At 37.6% G+C, this 16,930-nt stretch overlaps 1 protein-coding gene across 3 annotated transcripts in view; it reads left to right on the plus strand.

The window, feature by feature from the left end:
* The first annotated feature begins 4,011 nt into the window (after positions 1-4,011).
* The window catches only part of LOC125236610 (T-box transcription factor TBX1-like), a 36,985-nt gene continuing 24,066 nt past the window's right edge, over positions 4,012-16,930 (plus strand). For all 3 annotated transcript variants that reach the window (XM_048143473.1, XM_048143472.1, XM_048143474.1), the window contains exon 1: positions 4,012-4,149. In XM_048143473.1, the coding sequence (XP_047999430.1) occupies positions 4,101-4,149 (49 nt within the window). In that variant the 5' untranslated portion in view covers positions 4,012-4,100. The remainder of the gene's footprint in view (positions 4,150-16,930) is intronic.

Genomic DNA, 16,930 nt, shown 5'->3' on the forward strand with positions numbered 1-16,930 from the left:
ACCGTTTCCGACGGATCTCTAAAACAGAAAGGTACCTCCAGACCGTTCTTTTTTTGTTCCTGGCGAGATATTTTGCCTTCGAATGATTCATTAAGCATCTATTAGCTAGTGATTTGTTTTGTTTCGTTTTACAAAAGATTTTCTTCGAAACTCGCGTGTGGGACGCTGCGTACGCGGCGTGGCCCCGCCCACAATGATCCATCTCGCTCGAACGTGTCTAAGTTTAGGATATAGTGAGCGAGTACGAGGATATTAGAAGAGCAACGCCCTTTAGCTGTTTAACAAGTTTTAAATCCTTTGCGTTTTTGGTAAATATACCTACCTAATTGCCATTTATTAGTTATTTCATGAGTATAGCGATGATTCATAATTATAAGTTATTTAAAAGGTTTTCTCAGCAATTCCCGTCAACTTTGTACAAAAATTAAGGGAAAAGTTAAATTTGTTTTTATTAATTCCTATTTTGTTACCAAGATTTTGTTGATGAATTGAGATTTTATTAAGTTTTATTTCGTCATTAAGGTTCTCTAGTATCTATATTTTCTTAATTATAACAATTATCCTGTATATATCTTACGAAAGTCGAATTATATTACTAAATGTTGGTAACAAAATAGGATCAATTAAAATTTGCTGACGTGGCATTGTACAAAGTTGACGGGAATTGCTGTTCTTATGAGTCTCTTTAATTAGATAAACTGATTCGGTAGTTTTTTTTACAAGGGCTAAGTTGTTCTTTTCTGGTTTGGAAGCCTCGCAACGCTCAAGATTCCATGTTTCGAACAATATTGGAAATTTCCGCTTGCTCGGATATTTGAAGCATTCCGGGCGCAGGACAGTTAATATTGTAACGAGTACCTACCTACCTAGAAGCATTTAGCGCTCACTGTGTTTTACTTTTTGCTGGTAATTACATTAATTATGACGCTGGCCTTGTGATGGCGTTTTTAATCAAACGCCGACTACATTGGGCTTGTGGGATTTGGGGAAACGGTTAAGGGAGGCAACAGGTGACCCTCGCGCCGGCAGCTTTCTCGCGCAAAGAATTGCTATTGCAATACAGCGCGGGAATGCTGCTTGCGTGATGGGCACCCCCGAGGGGCCAGGGCCTGGAGGGTAGTTTTTAGGTTTATTTATTTTTTATATAAGTTATAGTTTAAGTTTTTTTTCCACTATTTGTACTTATGTGTTAAGTATTAATTTTTAAATTTCTATACCGTTATCATGTATTTGGCGCAAAACCTTTAAATTTCGTTTTTCTACTCCCGTTATTCGTCATTTACAGGGTCGTGCATAGATCTTTAAAGCCCTACATAAAAGTCTATTCCCCAAAGCCAGCGTCCGCCGGCTTTCCGCGCATGCGCGTAGTATCGAAAAAACTGAAAACGCATTGTTTGGCTCTGTAACCATGGTAACGCATTGTTATAACGATACTGCGTGCGTATCTACTGCAAATTGTTAATGAATTCCCTTGCTATCGAAGCTTATTTACTGCAATATCTTCTAAATACTTATGGCCCACAGCATATTATATTTCCTATCTTCTTTGTTTACGCCGCTCTGCAGCTTACACGTGTGCGTTGATGGAGCCACTCCATCCGTGGCTAGTAGGTAAAAATTAGGGATGTACCGACTAGTCGGGAAAGCCGACTATCCGGCCACTTTTGTAGTCGGCGACTAGTCGGCAAAAACGGTTGATTAGTCGGCAGTCGGCACTTCATAAGTGATAGAAAAACAGTACAAAAATTAACCAACAGCTGATGTGGTTGTATTATGTACCTATTTGTTATGCCTGTTTTAGTCAAAACAACAAATATCAGTCATCACAAAAATAATTGTCCTACTTAGGGCTATCAGTTACATAGGCAGGATCTAATTCACTACCTACTATGCCAAACTGGTTGTTAAAAATGGAAAATGTATATAAATATTCTCAGACCTTTGATTGAACCTGTACAAAATCATGAAAAGCGCGAACAAAGGACCAGAAATGACATTCAAAATGTGAATTTAGTCGAAAAAATTATTTTGGCCGACTAGCCGACTAGTCAGCCGACTAATCGGCCACCCCAGTGCTGACTAGTCGGTAGTCGGCCTAGTCGGCAAAATCAATAGTCGGTACATCTCTAGTCAAAATACATGCACCTATCTTACCTTCAGGATGATCACTATCCTGATAAATATTGTCACACATGTTGGTCTAGCATAGCTTGCGCTCTCGCCCGCGATGCCATACTTGAAGTCGCGTTTGATTTATGGAATTAATGGAATGATACCATCCATCCCATCTTAGTGTAAGGCTCGAGTGGGGCGGGGCGCGCGGCAGGTCAAACAATGGAAACTCTTGAAATGAAATGAAATATTTATTTTTCCAAGTAGGCATAGGTATTACAATGCGCTTATGAACGTCAAATAAAACTACGCCGGCTCTAACCCTACGCCTCAGCCTCGAGAAGATTTCAGTCCCCCCTCAGTTGGGGGGGGGGGGGGGGGGGGGTATCCACTATGGGACCGGCATGAAACTCGGCGGGCCACTCATTCGTCTCACTCACTCATCTTACTGTATTGTCCTGTGTCGACGCTGCATGCTCGCGCCCAGCCGAACGCTCCACACTGAGCGTCCACTCAGGCCTTAATAGGCACGCTACAGACAGTCTTAAAAATTCATAATATTAAAAAAGATTTGTATGCACCTGTCAGTTCAAACTGACAGAATTTTCAGATTGAACTGACAGGTTGCATACAAATCTTTTTTAAAAAGATTATGAATTTTTAAGACTGTCTGTGGCGTGCCTTACACTTAGGCACCATATTCATACCTACTTTACCTGTGACCCGAAACATATATTTTCTTTGTTTACGCCGCTCGTTGCAGCTTACACGTGTAGGCGATGACGAAGTCACTCCGTCCGTGGCTAGTTAGGTAAAAATACATGCACCTACCTTACCTACAGGATGATCTCCTGAAAATTCTTAAAATAGAAAAATAAACTTAGTGTTATTTTTTCTTTTAGAAGAATGTACAGACGAATCACTTGATGACAAACAATAATGGCGCACATTATGGACACTTATTACATTAGAGGTTTTGTAATTTGCAAATGCATAATGTATGTACGTAGCTTGCCTTTATCTTTCCGTAAATTACAGACAATTTTCATAAGAAAATTCTTACGCAAGTTGCCATTGACAATTTTATTTTTAGGGTTAGGTTAGAATGTACCTATTACGCAATGTTCTCAGCAGTTGACGAACGCTTTATTGGATTTTTGAGTTACACACTGGCGTTTATTATCAATCATCATCAAATGCTATAGAAATTGATCCTATAGCTTCGCAATAAATGTGCGAAAAACAATACCGAGCACTAATTATCTATGAGAATATTCGCAATCTTATAAACTTCTCTTCGGTGCATTGCTAATTGAGAAAGTTAAAAAAAAAATGTGAATAACTTATCCCTTATTCATAAACGTTCACTAAAGTTATCAAGCCGATAAAGTTCGTTTGTCTCTTTCCGACGTATTAGTGTAATAGAAAGGGGGCTAAATAAGGGGGCTAATCTTTTGCAGGTCATGCATGTTGAATCGCAGATTTCCCTACATTTTTTGTTTGCTATGGTTTTACAGCTGAATTATTTTCCACCTTAGATAAAAGTTCAAGCTACAATACAGCTCTGAATAAAGACGCTACATCAAACTTCTTCACACCCAATAAATCCAGAATTTATTCCTACCATTATAACAAATTACAACAACACAACACTCAGGTAACGCGTGCAGTACATAGCCGTGTCCATATTGATAAATAAGTTGTAGGCGGTGCTACCCCCATTCACAAAATTAACCTATCTACAAGTTTCACGCTGTTTAAAAATTTACTTTAGCGCCTACATGATTGGGTTGTAACTTTACGGGTAGGGGGAGTGTAGATGGGTCGTTTTGACAGTTAAGGGTGCGATGGGCGTTCTTGGGCGGCGCACGCGCCGACGACAGAAGCGTTCAACTCGCGCGCAGCGCCGCCTGCGTTCGCGCACAGATTAACGCGCAGAAAACTGATTTATTGTGTCGCGTTGAAAAAATAATCGGTTTTATGCTCTGATGGAGGGACAGGAGTGGCGTGGAGAGTGGCAGCAGAGGCAGATCGACGGTCAGTGACCTAGTGTAGTGCTTTAGCTTTCCTATTGTTGTCTGTGACTTATTTCTGTCTAAGTTGAGTGACGGTGATGAAGCTTTGAGGCTGATTTTAGATATCAAGCAGTGGATTTGGCGGGTTGTCTTATAGGCTATTTCAGTTGTTTAGTTCTAAATACTTTAACGATGTCCTCTACCGTGAATAACATGCATTTCCCAATCTTGAAAGAGGTTTTTGTTCAAAGATTATTTACCAAACGCGATTTTTATTTCTTTAAGTACTAAATTATTGTGTGAGATATACAATTTAAAATTGTGACATCAAAACGACTGTCGGTATCCATCATTCCAGTGTTTACTGCTTGAAGTTAAAGACCAAAGGTAATTACAACATTTTTGAATCCGCTTATCTCATAATTATGTGAAACTAAAATCATGTCGCTATAACATCTTGTTGAATTTAGTGGAACTAACAGAACAATAAAGTTTTGTGTGCTACCTACCACGGATTATTTACAATGTTCATACTAAGAATCGTAGGTACCTCGATTTTTAGCGCCACCTATTCTTTCATTACTACATTGATGATGGCTACAAATTAATTTTTTTCAAAATGTGTATTGGCATGATATGATATTAAAATAAAGAAATATGTCATACATAATAAAAACACGCAAAAATATTTGAGGAAAATATGATTTTGGTCACTTCCAGGCTGCGAACAGCGCCATCTAGTTTTAAACCTAAAAAGCCCATACATTACAGGGGTACGCTTTTTTGTATGGGCTTTGTCAGTCAGTATTATATCGTTCTTGTTTGCTACGAAGTGCTACGGCTACGGCGGGTTCTCTACGGCGTAGACCTCTTTTCCATTTGAGACCTTAACCTTTAGTGCTTTGAGTCGTACTAAAACTGAATATTTTAACTATACAGGGTGAAAACTTAATAGTGAACCGAAACATGTTCTTTCTCTATCAACAATTGACAACCAGCCATCTTGAGCTTACCGTGGGACTCAGACAATTTGTGTAAGAATGTCCTATATTAATATTTATATTTATTTATTTATTTTGACGACTGAATGTCCCGCGTGTCGCTTAAGACAGACTACTTTTTACCGTTTTTCTGTGGTTAATTTTCGTTTTCTTTTTGTTTTAGGATATTGTAACAACTTTTGAAGATAACTAGTATTTTTATCCGATTGGAATTGTTAATAATATCAATAAGGTATTTTTTCGCAGTTAAAACTTTTTGTTTTCCAAAAAAACGTTCATACATTGAGATAGTCAACCAACTTTTACTTAATGCTTAGATCTTTAGCGTCAAAACAAATATATTTAATATATTTGGCATTAAGTCCGCCATTTGTACATGTTTCTTTGTTGTGCAATAAAGTTTAAATAAATAAATATCCTGTGCCGTAGCCGAATGGCATTTCTGCGACGCGAAACGAAAACGAAACGCCACGAAAGGTAGTCTGGCTCTGTCGCGCCAATACGCACGAGCGATAGAGATAGATATCTACGAGCGTTTCGTTTCGTGAGCGTTTGTGCCATTTGGCTACGCACCCTGGTACATTAATCTTGTATAGACACAGAAAACGAATTAAGGTCATCCCACTTTTCGAAATCCTTTAAAAAACCGTCGTAGTTGCGTTCCCGCGTTCATTCATAACAATCTGTCCGTCAGCGCGGCGGGCCGGCGACGACGGACGACTGACGAGTCCCACAGCCCCAAGATACTCGCACTCGACCTACTCTTATGTAGTTACTATGGGAAAGAAACATTAAATATGGCCAAAACAATGTATTTGACTGTGCCGCAAAGAATGGTGTCCGGGTTCGAATCCCGGTAAAGGCATTTTTTAGGTGATGAGCACGCGGATATTTGTACTTATCCGTACTTACTAATATTATCAATGGGAATGTGTGTGTGTCTGTTTGTTTGTTCGTCTTTCACGGCAAAATGGAGCGACGGATGGGATGGAGAGTGATATGGGCTACTTTTTGTCTCTTTCTAACGCGAGCGAAGCTGCGGGCAAAAGCTAGTATTATATATATCGTTGTCTGAGTAGGTACCCACAATACAATCCATCTTGAGCTTACCGTGGGACTCAGTCAATCTGTGTAAGAAGAACGTCCTATAATATTTATTTATTACCTTATTATTTATTTCAAGGCTGATATGAATGACATAAAAACTATGTTCGTTAATATTCAGTATAATAAGTAAAATATTATATTAATACGCTTTTCTTTCAGCGTAGGTATAATTAAATAGGTATTGATCTTGACACTGAACAAACATTCATTACAAACAGAAGTAACAGAACTAAAATACGACACCAAAGTATTGAAAACATTGTGTTGTATTCTTAAGTGGCGTTTTTTCGCCGGCTAATTACCCAAAAAAATGCCACCCCGGCCGCCGGTCATCAATCCCCATTGACATGTGACCCCGGTTTTTGTGCTACAGTTTACTGGAGAATTCTACATTTTATTACAATGTTTTGAGGGAATACTTATACATTTTATACATTTAAGGCAGGTAATTTACTTACCTACAGCTTTCTAATGCTTTCGAACGGATTGAAACCTTAAAGTACGTCCATGCGCGGATCCAGGGGGGGCTGTCATGGGGGTCATGATCCCCCCTGGAGACCAGGTTGGCCATACAAATATACCCCCTGGGCAAAATGTTAAAATGTATTTCAATGGTACTCTCGTAGGTGCTGAAGGCCAGAATGTATCAGAATTTTAGTTAACAATTTACGTACAAAATCATATTTAAACACTTTGCTACGATTATTTAAAAAAGTAGGTCCTATCCTATCGTCAGAAAATGATAGTTATTGCTACCTATTTCAGTACTTATACGTATTTCGACAAATAAACTAAAATTTCATATAGATATGTACATGAAACTGCGGGAAATATTATCTTGTCAAGGGGTTATCTACTTCGTCCTTGCGCGGAATATTTTCTGTTACCTATTCCTTTTAGAAGCAAAAAGTATGTCTGCCCTTTAACACAAAAAACCGGCCAAGAGCGTGTCGGGCCACGCTCAGTGTAGGGTTCCGTAGTTTTCCGTATTTTTCTCAAAAACTACTGAACCTATCAAGTTCAAAACAATTTTCCTAGAAAGTCTTTATAAAGTTCTACTTTTGTGATTTTTTTCATATTTTTTAAACATATGGTTCAAAAGTTAGAGGGGGGGACGACGCACTTTTTTCCTTTAGGAGCGATTATTTCCGAAAATACTAATATTATCAAAAAACTATCTTAGCAAACCCTTATTCATTTTTAAATACCTATCCAACAATATATCACACGTTGGGGTTGGAATGAAAAAAAATATCAGCCCCCACTTTACATGTAGGGGAGGTACCCTAATAAAACATTTCTTTCCATTTTTTATTTTTGCACTTTGTCGGCGTGATTGAAATACATATTGGTACCAAATTTCAGCTTTCTAGTGCTAACGGTTATTGAGATTATCCGCGGACGGACGGACGGACGGACGGACGGACGGACGGACGGACGGACGGACGGACGGACGGAAGGACGGACGGACGGACGGACGGACAGACAGACATGGCGAAACTATAAGGGTTCCTAGTTGACTACGGAACCCTAAAAAGTCAAAATTAATAGATAGCTGAACATCTGCGCCTGCACATATTTTGTCACTATCTGTCAGGCGCATGCGTAAAATGTTTTATGACAAGACATTATCGAGCACTCGGAAAAAGGATAATTTAACAGCTGTCAATAAAAGTAAGTGCTTGTAAAATTTTAAATAAGTTGCTGAAAATCTCTTGTACTTTTTGGATTCCATTTTAAGGTACATGTTTTTTTGGGCAGGTACACGACTACACGCGTATTATCAGTTGTTAGATAAATTATATTGTAATACCTAATTGCTGTTTCATTAATCATTGTACAAAATTAAAATAGTAAAATTTCGTTGTAAACCTGTTATTATACGTATCTAGTTAAATATCTGTAAGTTTGTCACACTCAAAACTGAGCGTCTTGAAATGTGCATATAAATATTGTTGGTAGCAAATTTCAACCTCAATTTCCCCTTAAACGCTAAAAAACAACTCAAGTGGCATCTCAATCACCCCGTCGCCTCAAATATTTAGCATGAAACAGAGTAACATGTACGACACTTGACTGCGAGGGATCTGTGCAATTTGTAAAGATGCCAGAGTAACAGACAGTGTATAATTACTCTATACTAACTCGTTAGCTGCCCGTCAGGCGTTTTGATGTTTTAGACAATTTTAGTTTATTGTTTTGAATAGTCTTGTCTCCGCAGAGGGCCTTAGTTGACAATAGGCTAGTTTCCTACTAGTCAAATCAGCTTCTTTTTACGAACTGTCAAAACGATTTGCTAATATGGAATTACTATGAACAACTGAGGAGTGACGTCACGGTCAATTCATTTACTTTATATCTTTCTTTTTGACTTATTAAATAGAAATTATGTTTAAAAATAACTACTGTCCATATTTCGTGCACTGCATAAAATATTTTATTTTAAGTATAGGAAACTAGCCTATCGTAGACAAGCACCGATTAAAAAAATTGCAATGAAGAATAAAAAGTGCCATAATCATTTCCATGCATTATGTTATTTTCAGTTGGCTTCTCGCTAGGCAAGCAGGTTGTTTTATCAGTGTAGACTCTATATTGAAAGTTTTCAGCGACCTCTAGTCTCTACACAAAAATTCTTGGGCGGCATTCTTAATTTTAGCTGACTCATTGTTGGGCCACCCACGACCTCAGAGGTGGTTGTTTCTGAAATCATTAACGACGAAAAAAATAATTATATGTAATTAAGAAGAAGAAAAGAAGCTCTTGTCAAGAGCAAGTATTTTTATGTTTATAGTTCAATATGTGTGTTCTAAAACTTTTTAACTCGTCTGTCCCAACTGGTTAAAATGAATGTTTCTACTCTTGAACCCGGAACCCATTCCCATACATACAAAAAGCGACGTAATGCAGACTTCGTCACTTTTACACGTGGCCTTATCTTATCGTCACATTTTGTACCATTATTCATTACGACAAAACTTTTTAAGAACGCAAAAAGTTGCAATCTTGAAACGTTCAAAAATAGATTTGGAAAAAAAGATTTCTCTCTGGTTCGAGCGGAGTCGATTAGAGCGATCAGTCCGTCATCGAGTGGAGGTACGCTGTCGGACATATCTGCTTGCTGTGCATTCCGTAACCTTGCTGAGTCGAGCATTCTAAAAACCAGCATAACTGCAACTTCAAAGTCCTTAACAACTTGAGAGTGTGTGAGAGTGACATTGGTTTTGAACGGCGACTCCTTGATGTTCTGTTTTCGAACTGAACAGCACGATTTGACGGGAACGATTCGTTTGGAATCTCATGTTTGAATTTGGAACACAGCCGTTGGGAATGCAGTTACACGATGGGAACATTAGAGGGATGTTACAGCTTGGCAATGTTAGCGATTAGTAGCTTCGATTTGATCAATGACATTCTCTGTGGAAGAGTTTCAATAATTTTGCAGTCACTGCACCTAAGTAATAAGACGGATATAATAAAGTGCCTGATGATAGAAGCGCCATTGCTAATGTATGTAGAATGCGAACTGTTATTTATAAATAAATTGTGTGTATCAACAAATAAACGTATTAACTACTTTCACAATAATTATTAAAAGATGTTAATACCAATAAAAGTAGGCATCTAATACTACTCTAATTTTTATTCATATGAACACGCAGATACCTATTTTGTATTTGGTATTTTAAATACTTTTATCGAAAACTATTTTGTATTTTATTTGAAATACTTTTTAGTAAGTACAAGTATTTTGAATTTTCTACCACTTCAAAATACAAAATGCTTTTTGTCAATTTTTGACGTAAGGTAGATGGTACCGAGCGCGTATTCTATTTTTTAACCCCCGACGCAAAAACGAAGGGGTGTTATAAGTTTGACGTGTCTGTCTGTCTGTCTGTCTGTCTGTCCGTCTGTCTGTCTGTCTGTCTGTCTGTCTGTCTGTCTGTCTGTTTGTCTGTGTGTGTGTCTGTCTGTGGCATCATAGCTCCCGAACGGATGAACCGATTTCGATTTAGTTTTTTTTGTTTGAAAGCTGAGTTAGTCGGGAGTGTTCTTAGCTATGTTTCATGAAAATCGGTCCGCTATGTCGCAGTCGGGGGTTTTTTCAAAATTTTAATTTTGTGGTTATTCTTTGTCTGTCTAAGTTATGTAGGTACTGACCGGAACAACACGTTCGGAAGCGCTTAATTTAATGTTTTACAACAACACACTTATTTTCAGTGCTGCCAACATAGTGGTTCCTATGATCCCAAAGCACCCTGACCGTGCATGAACATCGAAAAATCGGGGAAAATCCATATTGATTCCTATACCTAATGACTGTAGGCATTTCTATTTAGTACAGCTGTAATATATACTTAATTTATATTACTATTGTTTTAGGATTTTTTTTCATATTTCATACATATTGCAATATAACTCTTTCATTCGATTTTTATAATATTAAAGTAAAAGGCATAAAGACAGTTCATCAACTTCGTTTTAAAACCTCACTCTTTAATTTATACTTGTAGATCCATTCGGTTAGATTCGCAAATGGGAAGTTTATGAAGTTAGAATAGACTTATTTATTTAAAACCTTTTTAATAGCCTTTATAGGCAAAATACAAAACATAATGACTAATACGTAATACCAATAAATAAACGTTGACTTGGTAAACTTACCTCCTACTTAAAATAAGTAACCAATTACTTACGTTCCATTAAAAATTCTCACGCCTAAGCATCTATTTTAAGTGTTCAAGAAAATATGAAACAGAGTGTGTAGGTATTACACGTTTACTTAAACAAACGGCAGGTATTGTAGAAGCAAAATGTCGTAAGTCATTATAAAATAGTTAGTGACATATGACCATTTAGGTTTGGAACATTGAACGACTGTGTCTTGGGCGGTCGTTTAATTTTGACGGTTTTGCTCGATCTTCAGTAGGTAAACCAGCTTAAATACTATCTCTGATTACAGTGATTATACAGTGATTACGTATTTTAAGAAAATGGTTATCAAAAAAAGTTTTCGTTTCTACATCACCTTTTTGGGTAACGGCTTTTTCTTCCTGCTTGAAAGAATCAAAGCCAGGAACTAAAAGCTGCGCTGTTCACTTTCTCCATACACGGAAACCCCGTGAATTTAACGCTATTGAATAACGTATTAAAACTCCTGGAAGAGATATTGAAGTGGAACTACCTCTACTCATATTTAAATTATAATTTTTCAACTGTTACAAAATATGAAAACTAATCGAAAAGAGCGGTCAAGTCAACATAAATATTTTGACAACTAATCCTTGTAAAATCGCGTTCAGCTTTCATTGTTTTCATAAGTCCAAAACTGTTCTAATTTCAAAATTGTTTGTTTTTAAAACGTATCAATGCGTGGCTGAAATAAAATTCAATATGGGACCGAGATAAACGTCTATATGAGTAACGGCGAAGCTAAATAAACCGTTGGTGGGCTTTTGTTTGTTGTTCTTATTTTAATTTTGAAACGTTTGTAATAAGCGGATTAGTGCTTTGAAGTACGAGCGATGATTTAGATTTAGAGTGGATGCGTTCGCGTAGATGGTTAAGTATTATTTACAATATTTATAAAAATATATAAATTTGACTACATTGTTGTAGAACCATAGCACCAATTTTTGAATTTCGACCACTCTGTTTCGTGAACTTATTACGAAATTTCGCCGTGTTCCACAGACTTTCGAATGGTGAAATCGTGCGTTCGAAATTCAAAAATCGGTCCCCTATAATTAAAAAAATTGTAATGAGTGAATTTGGTTAAAAAACTAAAGTTCACAGCTCAATTCTTTGCTCCTTTAACGATTTACGTAAACAGAAGTCGTTCGCAATACTTCGCATAAGAACTCACATCGCAAACAGATGTGGTAGCTGCAAACATTAAACCACTCTAAATAAGTCTTTATCCCATTGTTACAACGTTGTAGTTGTCATTATGAGGACATGTGATCTTTTATACTTGTTCTAAAGACAGTATAAGTTTTGTGCGCGTAATAAATTCGCTGTGATAGTTACGAGGCGATGAAAAGTCGACGGTGCATAAAAACGAACGCAAATAAAACTTTATGATTGTGGTTTGGATTAATGTAGAAAATAATTAATGCAAAGAGTTCTTCTGATCTCCCGTCAAAGACGAGCCTAACTTAAGTTTCTTTTTTTGTGAACACAGACGGATTTTTAAAATATGTACATATTTGATACTTAGAGTAGAGATACATACTTATACACATAAATATTATGTGGCCGTTTGCATGCAGGGAAAAAAAAGACTATAAAAAATTATTAATTTTCTTGTTTGACTATCGCAAATTGTATTAAGGTTACTTAGACATTCCAATCATGAAACTTCTAAATGTACACATTAATCTAATAAAATAAATATACAACGATACATCAAACTAGGCTATGCTAGGCGCTATAAATAGTGCGGGGATCACTAATGTTAATTTCTAATAAAATGCATATATGTTCTGTCAAAGTCAGTGCAGAGTTAACTTAGTCGGAATCTCCAACGTGAAGAGCAATTAGAGATGACTAAAATAGCGTGTGAGTAACAAAAGGAGCTGGTGTCGCTTCCTCGCCTATAAATCCGCATTGATTGAGCGCTATAAATCCACGGCGCCCGCGCACCGTTACCTGCAGGGCTGCCATTTCAATCTTCATTTTCAGTAGGTACAGCTCTTTGCCCGCGCTACTTCAGTTGCCATCTAAAGGCCGGCAACGCACCTCCAACACTTCTGGTTTTTCGGGTGTCCATGGGCAGCAGTGATCTCTTACCATCAGGCGGCATGTATGCTCGTTTGCCCCCTATCTCATGAAAAAGGTAGTGCGCAAAGTGGTTCATTTTGGTAATTTCCAAACTTCAGAGCGCCATCTGTAATGAAAAACTTCGTGCGATACACGTGCCAAAAGGAACACTTTTTTCCGCACTTGCATCGTTATGCACTATTTTTCTGAAGAAATAACTAAAAAGATGGGTTATAACTGTAATATAACAATAAAACATTTTCGCTGACAACCCTGCTCATTGGCACACGTGTGTTGGTAACGGCGACACGTTTGATTTACGCCCCTACAAATCGAAGCGCCGCCTGCGCAATGCATTATCAGTAAGGGTAAAAAAAATCAGCCCTTAAGTGCGTTTTCACATTATCCGATCCGATATCGGATGTAGGACCGATATCCCGTACATTGGAGCCGCCATCTTTGATTTTTACCTTTGAAATCCTTCCGACATCACTAAGGTGATGGTGTAGTTATAAACAGAATATCTTCCTCTTCCATACATCGATATCGCCCGTCATTCATTCATCCCATCATGAATTTGCTTTGGTTTCATACCTCACACATTTCATCCATCTTTTCCTCGGCTTCCGTGCCTTCGCATCACATGACCGTTCTATGCTAGGCGATTCCCTCTTACTTTTTCTACTATCAGTGCTTTTCTTTCCAATTAATTTTCAGGCTTCCTCTTATATTCGTCATTCCTGTCGGTAGTGACCCTGCCTGCTGAGCCGCGGTCCTGGGTTCGAATCCCGGTAAGGGCATTTATTTGTGGGATGAGCACAGATATTTGTCATGGATGTTTTCTATGTATATAACATATGTATAAATATATATTTATTATCTATTTAAGTATGTATATCGTCGCTTAGCACCCATAGTACAAGCTTTGCTTAGTTTGGGGCAAAGTTAATCTGTGTAAGGTGTCCCCAATATTTATTTATTATTATTTATAGAATATTCATTCTTAAAATATTGATTACAAATATTAAAATTGATGTCTAGTTAACTATTAATTAGACTTATGTAGGCGTGAGTATGCTACTCGTATCCACGTGAATTGTAACAAATGGAGCATGTGTCGCGTCCCCGTCTATAAATGGTTAATGGTTAGGTTGTGTTTTATACTCAAATGCATACATATAATAAAGCCTGTATCCCATAAAGGAGTAGGCAGAGCACATGAACTACTCAAGTTTCAGTGCCACTCTTGGCAAAAAGGGGTTGAAAGAAATCAAAATTGTAACATTGCAGTGACAGGTTGCCGGCCTCTCGCCTACGCCACAATTTAACTCATATCCACAGTCGACTTCTACGACACCCGCGGGAAGAAAGCTAATACTTAAATGATTTTTGCCAAACTGAGGAAACTAGTCGAAGATGCCTGTAGGTGTTTGTAGTAGTATTTAGTAGGTACTTATATATTGCAGTCGGATCGACGCATAGTGTAGGGGACGATTGATTCTCCATGTAGTATTCTTTATCGTCATGGACGCTGATATTATGAAGATTATTTTTAACAAAATTATGTATGTGTTATGTATGTGTGTGTGTGTGTGTGTTGGGGATCTGAGTGAGGCTTTTTATATTTAATTATAACCTAGTTGTGTTAGTTTTAGTCTTTTAGGGTTATAAAATTTAATTTTAAGTTAATTGTATGTGTTATTCTGACTATAGGGGCATAGCGTTAGATTATTTCGACTTTCCAACCGAAAGAATGTTTGAAAACTAACTTTACTTATATTGTAATGAAACTCGTATGCGAGTTCTTGTATCGTGTAAATGGGCTCTTTCTCCAAGTGTTATAAGTCCTGTCAGTCGCGCGGTAGGCCGCCACGTGTTCTCTACACGTTTGATTTACAGCTCTACAAATCGCGGTAGAGCCCTCAACTCACAACAAATGCATTATTATAACTTATGACAGATCGGAAACGACACGGCTATTTACAGATGAATTAATTTGTTGGGTTTGCTTCCTTATTTTCTTTGGTACATTTAATAAATCTAAATGCTGGACAATACGAATGTGGCTAAGAATATAAACGCTAAATCTTGAGCCTTTCGTGATGTTAAAAAGGAAATTTGTAAAATATCTCTAAAATATCCCGACGTATACGTCAAAAATTTCAATACTTGACTAATTCCAATAAGGCCTGTTACCCTTTGGGTTGGAAGGTCAGATGGCAGTCAATTTCGTAAAACTAGTGCCTACGCCAAATCTTGGGATTAATTGTCAAAGCGGACCCCAGGTTCCCATGAGCCGTGGTAAATGCCGGGATAACGCAAGGAGGATGATGATACGTCAAAAATCGCTTTAGACGACATTGGATCGGATCACGATCGGATATTATGTAAAGTTTATATTTTATCAAAAGTAGTGTTTTTTCAAGCAAATACGTCACGTTGGACATTCCGATTCATATCGTTTTATTATGTTTATATCAAAAGTGATGTTTCTTTTTAAGCTAAAAAGGTCACTTTGTGAAAATCCGATCCATATCGTATTTAGAGCTGATCTTTCACGAATTTCAAATTCAATAAAAACTAATACTAAGCCTAATTATGTTATATTAGACCCCCCTTTCCCTATATTTAGAGTGACCCCTGCCCATCTATCGCTTGTTAGCCAGGCTCGCGAGCAATCCCGACAAGATCAAAGGACCATCCCCCGATCTGAAATATCTCAATTGTCTATTTGTAAACAAGTTAAGTGCAATGAATCATGACTTCGTGACAACGGAATGAACGTTTGAGGGTTTGAAGACGTTCAAGTGGATTTTTAGTGTCAATATCTTAGATTAACTTGATTTATTGTTGAAATTTTCTGAGTTGTTTATCTGGGGACCGATTATTGAATTTCGAACTCATGAATTTGCCGTTCGAAAGTTGTAGCATAAGTGCGTTTTCACATTATCCGATCCGATATCGGATGTCGGACCGACATCCCTTACATTACAGGCGCCATCTTGGATTTTTTCTATTGAAATCCTTCCGACATCCGATATCGGATCGGATAATGTGAAAACGGCCTTACGTCGTTTTCCACAGACTTTCGAACGGCGAATTCATGCGTTCGAGATTCAAAAATCAGTCCCCTGCACAGGTAGCATGGTCGCGCGATAGACGATAAAATATCAGGCCGTTCCTATCGCACTATTAGTAAGTGCGATAGGGACGGCCAGATGTTTTATCATTTATCGCGCGACCATAATTGCCTGCCTGGCAGATCGTGTGTGACTATGAGAGTTCATATAGTCATTAAAAGGCTAGTCTTATGAATTCACGGAAATTAAATTCACGTTAAGTTAACAACGATTTTGATAGCTCCTCCCGTACAATTGTTATTTTAAATGTCAAAATGCTATAAAATTATGAGGGACCAACAAAATGGTCGCCAATTTAGCTTCATTTAACTCTAATTATGCTCTTTATTCAGTCAGTGCCATTACAAATAAAACTAAGGTTGACTGAAGTAACATGAAAAATGTGAACTTTTCCGAGACCATATTACATTTACACCTATCACTTCCATTTTAGAACACCAAAGTGTAACCTCTTCAACCCATGATGATAAAAATGGAAACATCGTATTGTATAAGTAGTCAACTATAATATAACTCCGTATAAGACATAAAGTCTGAGAAAAAGACATAGGTACTTCGGAAACAACAAGAAAATTATTAGATGCTCTTTCAGTAGATTTCAGTTAGATAGCGACACGATGACGACACTGAGGCTTAGGGCCAGTTGCATCAGCCCCATTTGACAGACACATCATCGTCACGCAGCAGACGTCTATGAAACTTCCCATACAATAAAATTTAACGAACGCTTTGACGGTGACAGACGGTTTGATGGAACCGGCCCTTAGGATGTGGGTGGAATTGTCAAAACTAA

Source organism: Leguminivora glycinivorella, chromosome 19 (assembly GCF_023078275.1).
Source record: "Leguminivora glycinivorella isolate SPB_JAAS2020 chromosome 19, LegGlyc_1.1, whole genome shotgun sequence".
NCBI lineage: Eukaryota > Metazoa > Arthropoda > Insecta > Lepidoptera > Tortricidae > Leguminivora > Leguminivora glycinivorella.